Below are 16,173 nucleotides of genomic sequence, written 5' to 3'. Positions count from 1 at the left end.
ACGGGAGCAGTTTAGAAAATTAGCAGTGTTCCCCGCAGCAGCTAAGCCCGAGCTGCGCTCCCGGTTTCCCGGCGGCCAGGCACCGGCGCGGGCGCGGGCTCTGCGGCCCCGGCACCTGGGGGTGCGCGCGGCTCCCCGGGCCCAGGCCGGGCGACGCGGGTGGGGGCGCGCGCCCCGAGGTCGGGCGGGCGCGGCCCGGCCCGGCCCGGCCCCTGCCCCTGCCCCGGTCCCGGGAGGCCCGGCCTGGAAGCCGGAGGGCGGCGCGGAGGGTCCCCTCCCACGGGAGCCGCGCCAGCTCCCAGCCAGCGCCGGGCGGGATCGCTATTGTTCCTGGCGAGCACATCAATCCGCACGCCGACCCTCCGCGCACCCGGGTTTCCTCCCGGAGGCCGTTCGGGCTCCTCTGCGGCCCTATATAGAGGCCCGGGGCCCGGGGCGAGGTGCGCTCCCGCCAGGGCCTCCCGGACGCGCCGAGCTCCGAGCGCCGCTGCCCCCAGGTCTCCGCAGCGCGGCGCGTCCGCAGGGGGGCGCGGGGGGCGCGGGGGCGCAGGGGCGCGGGGGGGGGGGGCTTCTCCCCGGAGCGCGCGGGGGGGGGGGGAGGAGGAGGAGGAGGAGGAGGAGGATCCGCTTCTCCGGGGTTTCCCTGACGCCAGCAGAAGCGCCCAGCGCGCGCGCCCCGCGCCCGTCCGCGGCTCCGGGAAGGGGGAAGGGGGGAGAGGGAGGGGGAGGGGGATGGGGAGGGGGAGGGGCAGGGGAGCGGCCCGAGAGGCGGCCGCCGGGATTGGAGCGGGGGCGGGCCGCGCTCGGAGCCCGCGCGGAGGGGAGGGGGGTGCGGGCGAGGAGGGCGCGCGCCTGCGCGTGCGCGGGGGAGCGCGCCCCGGGCCCCCGCCCCCGCCCCGCCCCCGCCGCCCGCGGTCTCCGCCCCCCTGGCTGCTGTGTGTGCAGCCCGAGTCGGCGGCGGGTGGCGGCGCCTGGAACCTGGGGACCGACCCCCCCGCGCCCGCCCGCCCGCCCGCCCGCCAGCCCGGCCCGGAATGCACTGACTCCCCCTCCCCTCTCTGCTCTCCTCCCCTCCCCGCCCGCTGCAGGAGGTGCAGGAGGGAGGCGCCCCCGAGTCTCCCCTCCCGCGAGAGGGGCCGCGCGGGCCGGGCCGGGCGCAGCGGTGGCGGCGGCGGCCGCGGGAGCCGAGCCTGCAGCGAGGGACCGGCCGGGGCGCGCGCAAGGGAAGGCGGCGAGGGCTCCGCGGCGCTGCCGCCGCCGCCGCCGCGGCTCGCGGGGCAGAGATGGCGGCGGAGCGGGGAGCCCGGCGGCTCCCGGGCACCTCCTCCCTCCGGCTGTGCTGCCTGCTGCTGCTGCTGCCGCTGCTGCTCGGGCGCCCGCCGCCCGCCGCGGCCGCCAGGAGCGGCTCCCCGCCGCAGCCCGCAGGTAAGGGGGGCGCGGGGCCCGGGGGGCGGCTCCGGCCCCGGCCCCCGCCCCCGCTCCGGCCCCGGCCCCCGCCCCCGCTCCGGCCCCCGCCCCCGCCCCCGCTCCCGCCCCGGCCCCCGCTCCCGCTCCCGCTCCCGCTCCCGCACCGCGGGCTGCGGTGTTTTTGTGCAGGAACTTCTCCGCCCGGGCTCCGGCTGCCCGAGAGGAAGGGGGTCGCGCGGGGCGGGGAGCGAAGCGGGCGGGCGGGGGAGGGGCGGCCGCGGGGGGCGCGGCGGGGGCGCGGCGGGGGCGCCCGGGTCCGGCTCCGCGCTTTGTACCCGGAGGCAGGTTCACCCCTCGCCTCGCGCCCCTCCCCCAGGCTCATCCCACTTGTAAGAGTGGGACATTCTTGTGCTCAGCACAAGCACCAGTAGAGGCCACTACACACCTCATTAAATAAACAATCGCGCGGCCAATTCATTAATTTTCAGGAAAGGGAGGGGGAGGGGGGGCTTGAGCGCCCCACTCCCGGGCTCGGGATTTCCCAGCTGAAGTCCCCGGGAAGCGCAGGCCGGTCTGGGCGGGGAGGGGGGACTCCTCGAGCGGGGTTTGCAGCCTCGGGGCTGCAGGAGAGAAGGGGGGTGCCCGGGGGGGCGCACGGTTGCCCCCCACAACGGCCTGTGTTGACCCCACGACGCGGGCGCCTTGCAGAACCGCTCCAGCCGACTCCATCTCTCGGTGTTTCCGTTATGAAATGCCTCCTTTCTGGGGATCACAACTATATTTACCGCCTGGGAATTGTGCTCTTAACCTAGGGGGGTTGTCTAAGCATCGGATTTTAAGGACTTTATGTTTCCAAGTGGCAGTGTATGTATTTAGCTCGGAAAGCCATTTTCAGGTGTTATTTTAGGGTATCGTGTGTTTACTGAAATGGTCTGCATCCCTGTTTGTTTGGGGGAGGGGGGCTGTGAGCAGACCCCAAGCCTGCCTGTGGAAGACCTTACAGTGTAGTTGAGCAGTTGAAGGGCAAAGCAGCATGTGATCCGTTTAACTCCTTTGACCAAGGTGGTGCATCATAAAACTTGACCCAACTCTCACCTACTACTACTAGCAGCATGAGATCTGGAATCTTTGCATTTGAAAGTCATCTGATCCGGCGCAGTGGCAGCTTCTAATCGCTAAACCTTTACCTGTTTCTTTTTTTTTTTTTCCTCCTCCGGATTCACAGTGTATAGTATTTAAAATCACACTGCTCACGTAACTTCACTGATAAACTTTCTTTTGATTTCCTTGCAGAGTATTATAAGCTCGTGGCTGATGCCAGTGTTAAAGAAAAGCTTTCAACCGGAGTAGTAGTGGGCATTATCTAAAACCCGGTTATAAGCAGTAGTGTTTTAGTATCAAGCCTGCACTCGCACACTCAGCCTGCACTTGGGTTAGAATACACATTTTGGGCCTGAAATGTAGGTTAACTGATCCAACCTTTCTGTTCTTGCGGATATGGGCAAGAGAGATGGAGCTATTTTAGAAGACAGATTCCTCCTTGCTCTTAATTTTATATGTAGTTCAGGTTATGTACGTTTTACGTAATTGGAGGAGTCTGTTTAGAATTTTGTAATTTTGCAAGTAAAAGTGCTAATCATTTTATTAGGTTAATAAAAGTAACACAAGCAGTCTCTTAGAAGTGGTTGAAACGTGTATTTCAACACTGATTCAATCGATGGGCTTTTGTTTTGTGCTGATGAGGGGCAGGCATTGCTTAGGGGTTTGTCTTGCCTTCGTGGAGCTTCCATTCTGGTGAATGGGTAGGAAAATAGCCGTTAGACTACTAATTATGTAATTAAGTAATATGATAAGCACAAGAAAGGAGAAGAGTGGTTTTTGAGAAAGTGTGTCCTGCCAGAACCTAATGTAGTCCTGGTGTCAGAGTGTCTGAGAAGTGAGATCTGAAGGGTGAGTAGGACTGGAGGTTGGGAAGGCTCACAGCTAGTTAGTGGCCTAGTGGGGACTAGAACATAGATCTGATTCTTAGTTCAGAGTCCTTTTCACAAGCCACCCTGCCTCATTCCAAAAGTGAAAGGAATAACTGGAATAAGAAGGGGCTGGTCCTTTCTGTCATCAGCTGCAGAGAGATCCAGGGAATTGAGAGCTGAGTAAGTGGAGACTGAAACAAGTGGTCAGTAGATCACAGGCCATTTGTCAGCGGTTTTAATTTTTTTATTTTTGTAGAGGGGTAGACTCAGACACCTTTCTGTAAGGGATTACACTGAGTAGGTGGTAGGGGGATGGCAGTATTTGGTAGAAAAAGAAAATTAGGGTATAGGACCGCAGGGATAAATGGGGGTGGTTTTCCAGTTTAGGATAGATGTTGAGGAGGACAAAGGAGGTGGACAAGCTAGTGATAGAAAACGATCAGCTGCAGAGGGTCGGAAATGATTAGCACTCTGTATGGTTTTAGGAAAGAAGGAAAGGAAGATTTCTGAAAAGGTGGGTAGGGACCTAGGGAAGGATGTCAGGACTAGAGCAGCCGTCCTGTGCAGTGCAAGTCTTCCTAATCAGAGTGAGGGTTAAGAAATGGATGGTAGACTTCAGATGCAGGAATGGGGAAAGTAGCAAAGTCCGTGTTGAGAGCTCAGTTGAAATCAGTTTGAATTTAAAGTAGACTAGATCAGCTCTTTCCATGCTTTCTCCAGCAACTTTCTGTATGCCAAGAGCAGCCTTAGTGTAGTTTTAATACAGTATTGGTTGCTTATGAGTTACATGAGATACGTAGAAACCTTTTCAAAAACTTTTACTAGAGTAATCGAATACTCCATTCATTGGTCCGAATACAAAAAAGGCGTTGGATGAAATGTCATAGTAGTGGTGAGGCTAACCTCATCCTGTACGTGAGAGGTGTACTGTAGCTACATTTCTCCTATCAAGGGAAGAGTCCTCTGGCCAACATCCCGCACAGATGATGCGATCTGTCTGGATCATTTACTTGATGATGTGATTTGTTACCTCACAAGGTGGTCTATTCCTGTTACGAATAACTTCTGTTAGTAGGTTTTACTTTATGCAGAACATTTAATTTTCACGTTACTATCCTTGATTCCCTCCCCCGTTTCCTCTTGTCTTTTTTGGCATCACCCTGTTATTTCATCTCTTTTGTGATCAGTTCGTTATCGGTTATCCAAGTTTTTCTTTCACTCCCTTATTAAGTGGAGGTGTCAAAGTTGATCTCATTCTGTCTTGTCTTCATTTACTACCTGTAAGCTGATGACTCTCCTAGTCCACTCTGCTTTACGTGCCATTCAGTAGCTTCACTAAATAGGCACCTTATGTTACAGAAGACCAAAGGCGAACTCATTTTTTGCTCCCCTTCCCTCCTCCTTTCCTCTTCCTCTTTCTCTAGACAATAATAAACCAATTCCTGGCCTGGGGCTCTCACATTTTTGAATGATTGCATGGACTTGTCTTCCTACATTACCTGTCTTGGGCATCTCTGTGCGCCATTCACCCGAGGTGAGATCTAGAAGTCATCCTGGACTCTCCCCTTTCCCTCATTCCTATAGCCAACACTTTTTTTATTTTTACCGCCTAGATATTTCTTGAATCTGAATCTTTTCATCCTTACCCCACCTAGACTAACAATAGTGGCTTTGTAATTAATCTCTTTATTTCCACGGTTACCCTCTCGGCATCTGTCTTCCCCTTGGAGTGAGTTTTCCTACGTCTTTTTCTGAGCAAGCCACACTCCTACCTAATATCTCTTATTAGTGTTCTACAGCTCGAGTGTTAGAGTCTAAACTCTGGCATGAAGATTGCTACGCCTTTTGTGTTCTTCACCACTGGCCTCTCCCACACTCAATTTAAAGCCTCATTTCTTGGCACCTCTAATGTGTACCAGGTGTTCACCACTTCAGGTTTATTGCGGAGCTTCATGTCCCCATGCCTTTGACATGCTGTCCTTTCTTCCTTTTCTTTTTCTTTTTTCTTTTTTTTTTGTCCTTCTTCCTGTTAATCCCACTTCTCACCTTGTCTACTTCTGAAATTCCTATTCATCATTCAGTGAATTTTTCTCAGCTATCTCCCTACCCAAAGAGAGTTAGAGTCGTCATCCTCTGTTCCCATAGCTTTCTGAGTACTTTTAAAAAATCTTGTGTTACTTATTTTCTTATTTCCTCAATTAGCCTGAACCTCTTGAGAATTGGGATTTCTTTTATTTACCTTTTGTATATCTAGTGTAGCATAGGCTTCTGGAACAGAGTGGATAACCAGTGAATGTTTGTTGAATGAATGTTGAATTGCCATTGTTTTTATTCTTTAGAGCCACGTAGCACAAGTCTGATTTCTTTGTATGACGGCCTTTCACGTGTCTAATTAAACAACATTTGTGTGTAAGTACGTCACTTTCTCCTTCTCTTTCTAAATTAACTATCCTTTATTCCTTCGGCCATTTTTCACATTACTTAGTTTTCTGACCCTTTATGAGTTCGGTTATCCTCCTCTGGATATGCTTCAGTTTTAGTGTGTATTAGTTTTATCATCTTTGGACAGGTCAGTGATAAACAGAGACTGATGTCCTGCTCTGCTTTTCTAACAGGATGAGGTATAAGAGAATTTGTAGATTTCCAGGCAGAATGTTCAAAGGAAGTAAGAAATGTGGCTATTCTTGGCAGACCATATGAAAATTAGTATGTGATGTGGGATAGTGAAAAAAAGACTTAAGGTATGAGGCAGAGCATTTGGGTATCACTCATGGTTCCATACCGCCTCTTATATCTGTTGAGGGCTAAGGTAACCTTGCTTACCTAACTGGATTGTCGGAAGAATGAAAATAAAACTGCTTATAAGTTGTAAAGTACTGCATCTATGGAATGATTTTAACATTTCTCTATGAACTTTTAAAAAATGCTGTAATTCTATTAAATTTTTTGAAAGTGTACATTTTCTTCTGTTGATGTAATTGATCACTGTTGGTTCCTTTCTGAGTTTTCTCTACACTAATAAAAAATATTGGGGTAACATTAATCTTATATGTGGAGGGTCTAGGCCCAATTTAATAGTCTTTTCCCAAACATTTTATCAGTGACTTCTGTGTGGTTGGGAGGTATTTACCATGCCATTGGTAGGTGTTTTGGCTTCTAGGTAAAATTGCATCAACAGTGTGAGAACAGAAGTGATGACCATAGATAAGATCATGTTGACCAGATAGCTACCTGAGGTGAGGGAAAAGTCTAGTGTTTATGATTCTTAAAAGTTGACTTTGTCTTGGAACACAAGCCAGTGGAAGATATTAAAATATAACCCAAATTTTGGATTCGTTTAGAATGAAATTTTTTTTATTAAGAAATTTTAGAAATAAAAGTCATTTAGACCCACTGATATAATTTTGGTGTATTTCTTTCTATTCTCCATTAATATGATACATCAGTGTTACATTGTAATCCTGCCGTATGTGCAATTTTATAAGTAGATGTTGTCTCAACATTATGTCAGCTTTTTGTTGCTATATTTAAATAATTTTATTTTTAAAATTTTATTTTAAAAATATTTAAATATGTTTGAAGTAAAACAACATAGAAGTATTAGTTCTACCAACAAATACCTTTTTTACCCATAACTAACCACTGTTAGTGTTTTTTTCTCTTACGCTTACATATGCATGTATAGTTGTATTTTTTACACATAAGCAGGATCATCCTACCTATTGCTTTTCAACTTGATTTTTTTAAAACAGTATGTTAGAGATCTTTCCAGTATGTGTAGATTTTCCTGTAACCATTACTGAAAATTCTCCATAATATTCCAGTGAATTAATATGGCATTAATAGTGACCAATAAAAGTAGTATTTCTTGAACACTCCCTGAACTCTAGGTACTGTGCCAAACTCTTTTACATGCATTTGATTCTTTATGCCACATTGTAAGGAAGGTGGTAAGATCCTCCCATTCTGCAGATGAAGTAACAGAGTCTCAAATATTAAGTGACCAAAGGTCTTACAGCTCTTATGTGGAGAAGTTGTTATTTGAATCCAGGTCTTTTTTTTTTTTTTTAAGATTTATTTATTTATTTATTTATTTATTTATTTATTTATTATAGTTAGATAGATAGATAGATATAGAGAAAGAGAGAGAGAGAGAGAGAGAGGCAGAGACACTGGCAGAGGGAGAAGCAGGCTCCATGCAGGGAGCCGGTCATGGGACTGGATCCTGGGTCTCCAGGATCACACCCCAGGCTGAAGGCAGCTCTAAACCTCTGCGCCACCGGGGCTGCCCTGGGTTTCCATTTATTAAAGAAGAGTAATGATATCATTAAGAATAATACCATTTACTAGTACTTCTGCAACTTTTTCGAGGGATATTCACCTTTAATTGTGAACTTTGAGTACTTAAGTCCATTATTTTAAAATGCAGGTCCTATTGCTTCTCCGTTTCATCTGTTAACTGCAGGGGTTAATTACCTAATTAATAGGTAATTTCAAAGGTCCCTTCTACCTCCAAGTTTCTATAACCCTGGAGTCTATAAAATTGAGTGGTGGATATCTGAATGACCTCTATTCAGTTCTTGTGTTTGAATACTGATCATTTCTGTTCTTGGATGCAAGAATTAACCTTTTATCATTCTCTGGATCTCCAGTTTTGGTACATCTTTTTTTTTTTTTTCTGGTATGAAGTTGGATATGACTGGGGAAATTGTGAGGTAGTTGCAGTATTACTTGAAATATTAGATGCTTACTCTTAGGCTTATAAGTGACAAAAAGTAAATTGCCTAGGTTATAGATGTGGCTGAAACTAGCATGTTGTGATTCCTTCTTTTGACTCCCTTATGTAAAGAAAAGTGTGTGAGAGAGAGAGAGAGAGAGAGAGAGAGAGGTAGTGGTTACATATGTTTTACTTTATGGCAATCAGTACTTGAATTCTTCTTGAAAGGAGTTAGTAATTAGGCAGTCTGAAAGTCAAATGTGTGGGGTTTTTTTGCTTTTCCTCTTAAAAAGAATCGTGAAAATGACTTTCTTTAAAATTGTTTCATAGCAATTTTTTATAGCAAGAATTTTTAAATTTAATTTTCTAGTCAGACAGTTTTTCTATAGCCAAAACTAAAAATTTAGGTAATTTAGGCTAGTTGCAAACATTTTATCAACAGTTGCTTATGCACAAAACTATACACTGTGGAGATCCTAAGATGAATTGGGCATGGTTTCTATCTGTAGGAAGTCTTGGTCTAATAGCAGAAATAAGACATCCCCATAGATGATAGATAACTTGATTTGGAGGGAGAAAGTGTCATTACTACTGGAGGTAGAAAACCAAATTCTGGAATCACTGTGTTACTGTTAATCAAGTAGTAGTTCTGCTTTCTCTCATAATTTTGTTTCTGTAGCTTTTGAGTAGTCCTAACTTAGTTTTACCAACTCAATAGACTAGAATTCTCAGAGGGAGTTTTTTTTTCATTTCCTCTAAGTGATATGGTTACTGGAATGTTTGAATATATGAGAATTCTAATAATGGAACCATCTGGGGTCAGCTACTTCCATGTCTTTGGGAAATGCAGGAATTGATTATACTGGTTTTCAGAATTTATTATTGGTCAGTAATAGCCAGTAAAACGTGGTGATAAGTCCTGAGCAGAGTGAATTTTTAACATGATACTACATGGAAACTGGATACCGAATATTTGTTTTTTCAGTTGTAGAGTTAAGTGAATCAGGCTCCCTGCTCAGCAGGGACCCTGCTTCTCCCTCTGCCTCTCTCTCTCCCAGCTTGTGCTCTCTGTCAAATAGATAAATAAAATCTTAAAAAAAAAAACTAACCTAGATATATTTTGATACATAAGGCCTAGTTAAGATGATAGCATTATAATTTATAAATTTAGGGATGGAATAACAAGTTATGTTTTATTGATAACTTTTTATTCATAGCATAACTTTTAATGTAACAACTAAGATTTAAGGATTTTTTTATGTTAATTCTTGAAAGTATTTGAAGTTTGAGATGGGGTTATTGTTTTAAATTTATGTGATATTAACATCCAGGGGGATTGTTACACTTTTTATGGCAATAACCCCTTTATTAGTAGCCACTTCATCTACATAGAATTCAACCATATGCACCCTTCCCTCTAGAATCTAACTAAAGACTAGGGAATAAGAAATAAATTTTCAAAGTTCGCGCATCAAAGTAAGTTTCTCAGAGCCCCAAAGGTTCTTGTTTAGAGCCTATTTACCTTTAATTCATGTGCATTTCTAACAGATTGTATTGATTTCTAAGCCCATTGCTGATCAAAAGTTGGCAGAGGCTATCTTGGGAAGGCCCCCTAACAACAGCAAGTTGTGACCTTTGTAAGGAAGAAGATTTAAACATAAGAATGCAAAGATCTTCGTTTAAACAGAAATCATTGTCTCAGCCATGTTGGGGAAAGTTTCTTTCTCTCTCCATCACTGCTCATGGGCATTGCCTGCTCCTTGCCTTTTCTTTTCCCCTTATACTGTAGATACAGTTGCTGTCTGGGAGATCTGTCTTCCCTTAGAAATCTTTGGAGTCTCATCTCACCTCAGAATAATATGGGCCAGGTTGATACCTGATTTCCTGATACAGGAAATGTGAATAGGAAGAGAGGTGAGGTGACAAGGCAGGGTTCCTTCTCTGCTGGCCCCTATCCCTCTGGCCATGGAATTTATCTTTTTTAGCAGCATCTCTAATCCTGATTGCTAAAATTTATACTGCATTTGAATTTTTAATTTTGGGGTGAGGTTAATTGTTGGTTTGACTTTAAAAAAATGAAAGATACTATAAAACTTGAAACAGTATGTAAAATAAAAAGTGAGGGATCCCTGGGTGGCGCAGCGGTTTGGCGCCTGCCTTTGGCCCAGGGCGCGATCCTGGAGGTCAGGGATCGAATCCCACGTCGGGCTCCCGGTGCATGGAGCCTGCTTCTCCCTCTGCCTGTGTCTCTGCCTCTCTCTCTCTCTCTCTCTGTGTGACTATCATGAATAAAAAAAAAAAAAAAAAAGTGAAATCATGCACTTCAACCTTCTCCCCAGGGATAGCTACAGACTTTTTTTTTTTTAAAAGATTTTATTTTGTTATTGGGGGAGGGCAGTGGGAGAGGGAGAAGGGGACTCCCCACTGCTGAGCAGAGAACCTGACAATGCAGGGCTCCATCCCAGGACTCTAGAATCATGACCTGAACCAAAGGCAGACACTTAGCCAACTAAGCTACTGCCCCTGGACTTTGTTTTATATATACAATTAAATATTTTTGATATATAATACATCCATAACACCTAATATGTATATAAATTAACAAGTTGGGTTGTGCTGTGCATACTGTCTACTGACTTGTTTTATTTTTTTAATTTTTTATTAAATTGTATTTATTTGTGAAAGAGAGGCAGAGACACAGGCAGAGGGAGAAGCAGGCTCCATGCAGGGAGCCTGATGTGGGACTTGATCCTGGGTCTCCAGGATCACTCCCTGAGCTGAAGGCAGCACTAAACCGCTGAGCCACCTATTTTAGCCACCTAAAACAGGCCACCTGCCCTGTTTTAAAGACATCTTTCCATGTGAGTACATATAAATTTATCACAGCTGTTTAGATAACTAAATGGTATTTTATAGATGTATCATATTTTACTTAGCCAGTTCCAATTTGGTGCTCCCCAATTTCTTATTGCAAGTGTATGCAATAAACCCATTTTTACAAATATATTTGTGTACCTGTTCAAATATACCATAAAATAAGTTTGTAGATGTTGAATTGTAGGGCAAAAGGGCCTGTCTTTTAAAATGTTTGATAGTGGGATGCCTGGGTGGCTCAGTGGTTGAATGTCTGCCTTTGGCTTGGGTCCTGATCCTGGGGTCCTGGGATCGAGTCCCTCCTTGCATGGGGAGCCTGCTTCTCCCTCTGCCTATGTCTCTGCCTCTCTCTGTATCTCTCATGAATAAATAAAATCTTTAAAAAATGTTTGATAGTTATTTCCAGATTGTTCTCCAAAAGACTGATTTACTCATATCAACAGCAAGTGAGAGAGTGCCTGTTTCCCTACACCTTTGCCAACGTACTATTTTCAGACTTCTTAGGTTTGCCAGTTTGATAGATGAAAAAAGTGTATCTCTTTAAATTTTATATTTTAAAATTGTTAGTAGAGTTGAGCATCTTTTCAGATTTTTATTGGTTTCTGAAAATTGTCTATTCAGATCTTTTGTTTATATTCCTGTATTCATTCATGGATCATGAAGGTTCATTTATAAATATTAAGTAAACAATATATAATTAAGAATGGGAATAATTTAACATTTTATAATTGTCAAAACTCCCATAGTTGCTTGTGATTTTTAACTTAATGAGAAGTGAACTGAGTAATCAAGTCAGTCTACTTCTCTGATTTCTGCTAACCACTGCTATGCTCACTTAATATGGTTTCATAAAGCTTTCAAACTTCTATTTTGAAGGAAATAACTTAAATATTTTACTTATTGATTTTAATGAAAAATAGGAATTGAAACAGGTCCAGTACCTCTTTAAAGACAGGGTGAGCAATTTTGGTTTAGAGTAAGTTCAGTTAATCAAATACTTGAATGCCAGTTTGGCTCAAGGTACTGAAGCGGTTTCAAATGGAAAATGGGTTAAGAATGTAGCAGAAGAGACAAGTTTCAAGGGACAGGGTATTATTTTCATTTTGGACACCTTGAGCCTGAGGTGCCAGCAGAACATCTTTGTAAAGGCATTAGAGAATTAGGCTCTGGTGAGAAGTCCGACTAGCTCTCAACACTCAAAATATAGGTTCAGGAATTACCTGGACAGAGGTTTGTCATGAGGGTAGATCATATCACTGAGGAAGGAGAAAGGAAACCGAGGGCAAAGACTTGGGCATACAGACATAGTCAGGTGTCCAAAGGAAGGGAAATATTACCCTGTCTGCAGGAAAAAAGTGCCTAGAGTCAGAGATACGTAACATAACATTGAGTTCATTGTCCCTATGGATATCTTATTCACAAACCTCTGTACGAATAAATGGGATAGTGCCAGAGTGATACTGGCTCTTTCCCCTTAGCACCACATGCGTGGTGTGGCCCTGGGTTGCGGTGCCAGGGAGGGAGAGGGGAGGCTTACAAGGACAATTCTGAACAACTTGACATTTAAAAAAAATACACACACTCTTATATATATATTCACTTACCATCCTGCTGGACTGAGGTAAAAGATGACTGAGTAAATATGTGTGTCTCCCATAGAGCCTGGTTTATCTTAATCACTCATTAAATGTAAACCATTGTTATTGTTGCTTTTATTTTATAAACTGGATGAAGAGCCTAGCTAAAAGTACATGGAGGTTAGATAGTGCTTACATAATTTGTTTTATATTTTTACTTGATGGCTGTGTATAATTAGATTGTTATAAGGATTTGTTTAGTTTGGAGTATTTGGTTAAATTTCTTAGAGGAGGTGGGACTTGACCTGGTTTTAAAGGCACGAGGAGGCTTTTTAGATGGGAAGGTGGTTTTTTTTTTTTTTTTTTTGTGACAAGGAGGATGAAGTGAAGGGCGATACGAGTTGAGGCAGAGTAAAGGCAAAATCAATTGAAATGTTCTTGATCAGTGACCCATTTTTTGAAAGGTTCATTTTTTTATTCTGAAGTTTATCATTTGTTGTGAAGTGGAAAAGTGATTGTTAGATGATGAAATTATAGACCAGATAATTTTTTAAAGATTGCAGTTTTCTTCTAAAAAAAAGAAGCTGGAGACCCTGCTTGTTGCAGCATTTAATGCCTGAAAATCAGCTTCATCATTCCATATCTGCTTTTTAAGACATCATTTATTTCATGCTAGATGTCGTGGGCATCTTTTATGAAACACTGATTTCTCTGGAGTTTATTCAGAGTCACAGAAAGAAGCTTTGGGATAATGTGTATCTTGAAGTTCCGAGGAGTAAATCTTTGCCACTCTCGGAAGAAATCTTTGTTTTAAAAAAGATTTTGTGGCAGTTTTGTGGAAGAGTGTACTTCCTTCTTCAGAGTGGCTGTAGTCAAGTAGAGATTTTGCAGCTTCAGCCTTCGTCTTATCAGTGTTTAAATCTTACGGCACATTGTGGTACTAACTTGGTAGTTCCATTTTGTTCACGTTTAAAATTTTAAAATTTGCCTCTGCATATGCATGATAACTTGACCTTGATATAAAACTGCATCACAGTCTTTTTATTTGAAAACTCACTGGACAGTTCTCCCTCTAACCCCCACATTTAATGTTGTACCTAGTATTAATATCTACTACATCTTTTTAATTTTTTAATCTGTATATTTGTAGATTTTTTTTTAGTGTATGAACTTTGAGATATAGAAATATAGAAGTATCCCCAGGATACAACTAGGTGGGAGTCTGTTAATTGATTTTTTTCAACCTGGTACAGTGGAGCTGCATTTTAGTTAGGCATTAGATATAAAGACAGTGAGTAATGTGAAAACTACATAGTAACATTTCTCTTCAGCATACCTTAGAAAAATCCCACGTTGGAGGCTGATATTTCATCTCTCAATATGTTGGGCATAGTTTTTCCTTTTAGTGTTGGAACAAATTATATCCTTTAAGTACCAAATGAAGAGGAACACTTGCATTTATATTGTTCAAAAACATTTTTTAAAACTCTGGTATTGTGGTGTGCTGAGATGCTCTTGCTAAGGCACCTGGAGCTGAGCTCAACTGGGAGAACAAGTTCATGGCTCAGATCACATGCTCATACTGAATGGAAGAGAGAATGGCTTGTTCTGTGTAAATTATTTCACATTCTCTCTCAAATGTGAATTCTTTTAACTTAAAAGGTCTATATGATGTGACTTCTCTGTTTAGTGAGTCTTTTTGTTCTGAATGCACACATCTCTGTTAGACCAGGACAGTTTTCTTATTTTACCTGTATCTGTACTCTGTTTTCTTTTCCTGGAATTCCAGAGATACTTGCTCTCTTGTCTCTTTCCTCTATGACACTCTATTTCTGTGTGTGTCAGTTAAGACTATATTAATAGATGCATACAGATTAGGAATTTACTTTTCTGGTGAATGGACTCATCATTATCTGTAGTCATGCTATATACCTTAAGTCTACTTTTTCTGATACTAATATAGCTCTATCAGCTGACTTTGGGTGGTGGTGAAGTGTTTGCATCCTTTTATTTCCAGCCTTTTGTAGTCTATTTATGTCACCCATGTAGCATATTGTTAGGTTCTCTTTTGTAGTTAGACAGTTTTTGTCCTTTTATTAGAGTGTTCAGTTTATTTACATTTAATGATAATATATTTGACTGATATATTTGGCTTTAAACCTTCCATTTTATTATTTACTATTTGTTTTGCCTGTTTTTTGTTCTCATTTCTCTGTTTTCTTGCCTTTTGATTATTTTCAGTTGTGCAATATCTCTCTCTTTTAGCTTATCAGGTATATATTCTTTTGCTATTCATTTAATCTTTGACTTCTTTCTTTTACCATTTATTGGACAATGCAAGGCTTCTTAGAATACCTTAATTCTATTTGTCCTTCTCTTTCTCTGTTTTTGTTATTCTTGGTATATATTTTAGTTCTTTTTATATTTAAAATTTATAAGACATTATTATTTTATAAGTCATTATTCATTTAGATTTACCCCATATTTACTTTCTTAGTTGCTTTTCATTTCCTTCTGCATCTCTGAGCTTCTATCCAGGATCATTTCTTAGGCCTAGAAAATACCCTTTAGCATTTACTTAGGAGATGTGTCTGTTGACGGTGAATTTACTCAAACTTTGTCTTTGAAAACATCTTTATTTCACCTTCACTTTTTTTTTTGGGCAGGGGATGGGAGGCACTGGGTATAGAATTCTAGTAGATAGTTTTTTCTTTTAGCCCTTTAAATATGCCATTCCATTGTCTGCTGTGCTCTATCATTTCTGATGCGAAGTCAGCTGTAGTCTTAATTTCCTCTTTTGTAGATAATGTGCTTCTCTCCCGTCTTTCCTCTTTGATCACTTTTAAGATTTGTTCCATGGAACACCTGAGTGGCTCAGCAGTTGAGTGTCTGCCTTTGACTCGGCATGATCCTGAGGTCGAGGATCGAGTCCCACATCGGGCTCCTGCAGAGAGCCTGTGTCTCCCTCTGCCTGTGTCGCTGCCTTGTCTCTGTCTCTCATGAATAAATAAAATCTTAAAAAATAAAAAATATTTGCACTTTATCTGTGGTTTTCAGAAATGTGACTGTGTTATGCTTAGTTGTTATTTTCTTTGTATTTATCCTGCTTGTTGAACTTCTTGTATCAATGGGGGTGATCACTTTCATCAGTTTTGGAAAGTTCTTGGCCATTACCTCTTCAAATATTTTTCCTTCCCATTGGAGAAATTCACTTAGGTCTTTGAATCCTCATCACACTGATGGGTTCAGAAAGACTATGATTTTGTAGCTTATCTGCCCTCCTTGGGATGTTAGGTTAAGAGCAATAGTCTCTTGTGACTTTCTACATTCTAACCAGAGGCAACACTCTTTTTATTGATTTTGTTTATTATTCAGTTATAGAATCTCCATTCAGTTTTCTTCTATAGAATCTAGGTTCCTGCTGAAATTCTCCATCCTGTATCCTTATTCTTTTAACACATTCTGTTGTAAGTGTTCCCATGAAAGCTTGCTTTTCTGTTATTTCTCCTGATTTAGGGGTTGCTTTGTCTTTATTTTTTAAAGATTTTTATTTATTAGAGACACACACACAGAGAGAGAGAGAGAGAGAGAGAGAGAGAGGCAGAGACACACACAGGCAGAGAGGCAG

General features: G+C 42.9%; 1 protein-coding gene across 5 annotated transcripts in view; it reads left to right on the top strand.

Moving 5' to 3' along the window:
• Positions 1 to 1,081: 1,081 nt before the first annotated feature.
• Positions 1,082 to 16,173, top strand: part of NEO1 (neogenin 1) — a 234,807-nt gene continuing 219,715 nt past the window's right edge. For 4 of the 5 annotated variants that reach the window (XM_072746001.1, XM_072746002.1, XM_072745998.1 and 1 more), the window contains exon 1: positions 1,164 to 1,425. In XM_072746001.1, coding sequence (XP_072602102.1) covers positions 1,284 to 1,425 — 142 coding nt within the window. In that variant the 5' untranslated portion in view covers positions 1,164 to 1,283. Of the gene's footprint in view, positions 1,426 to 16,173 lie in introns of all 5 variants that reach the window. The other variant, XM_072746003.1, reaches the window with a different exon arrangement.

The sequence above is a fragment of the Vulpes vulpes genome, unplaced genomic scaffold (genome assembly GCF_048418805.1).
Source record: "Vulpes vulpes isolate BD-2025 unplaced genomic scaffold, VulVul3 u000000678, whole genome shotgun sequence".
Lineage (NCBI taxonomy): Eukaryota > Metazoa > Chordata > Mammalia > Carnivora > Canidae > Vulpes > Vulpes vulpes.
This window is presented reverse-complemented; position numbering and strand designations above follow the sequence as displayed.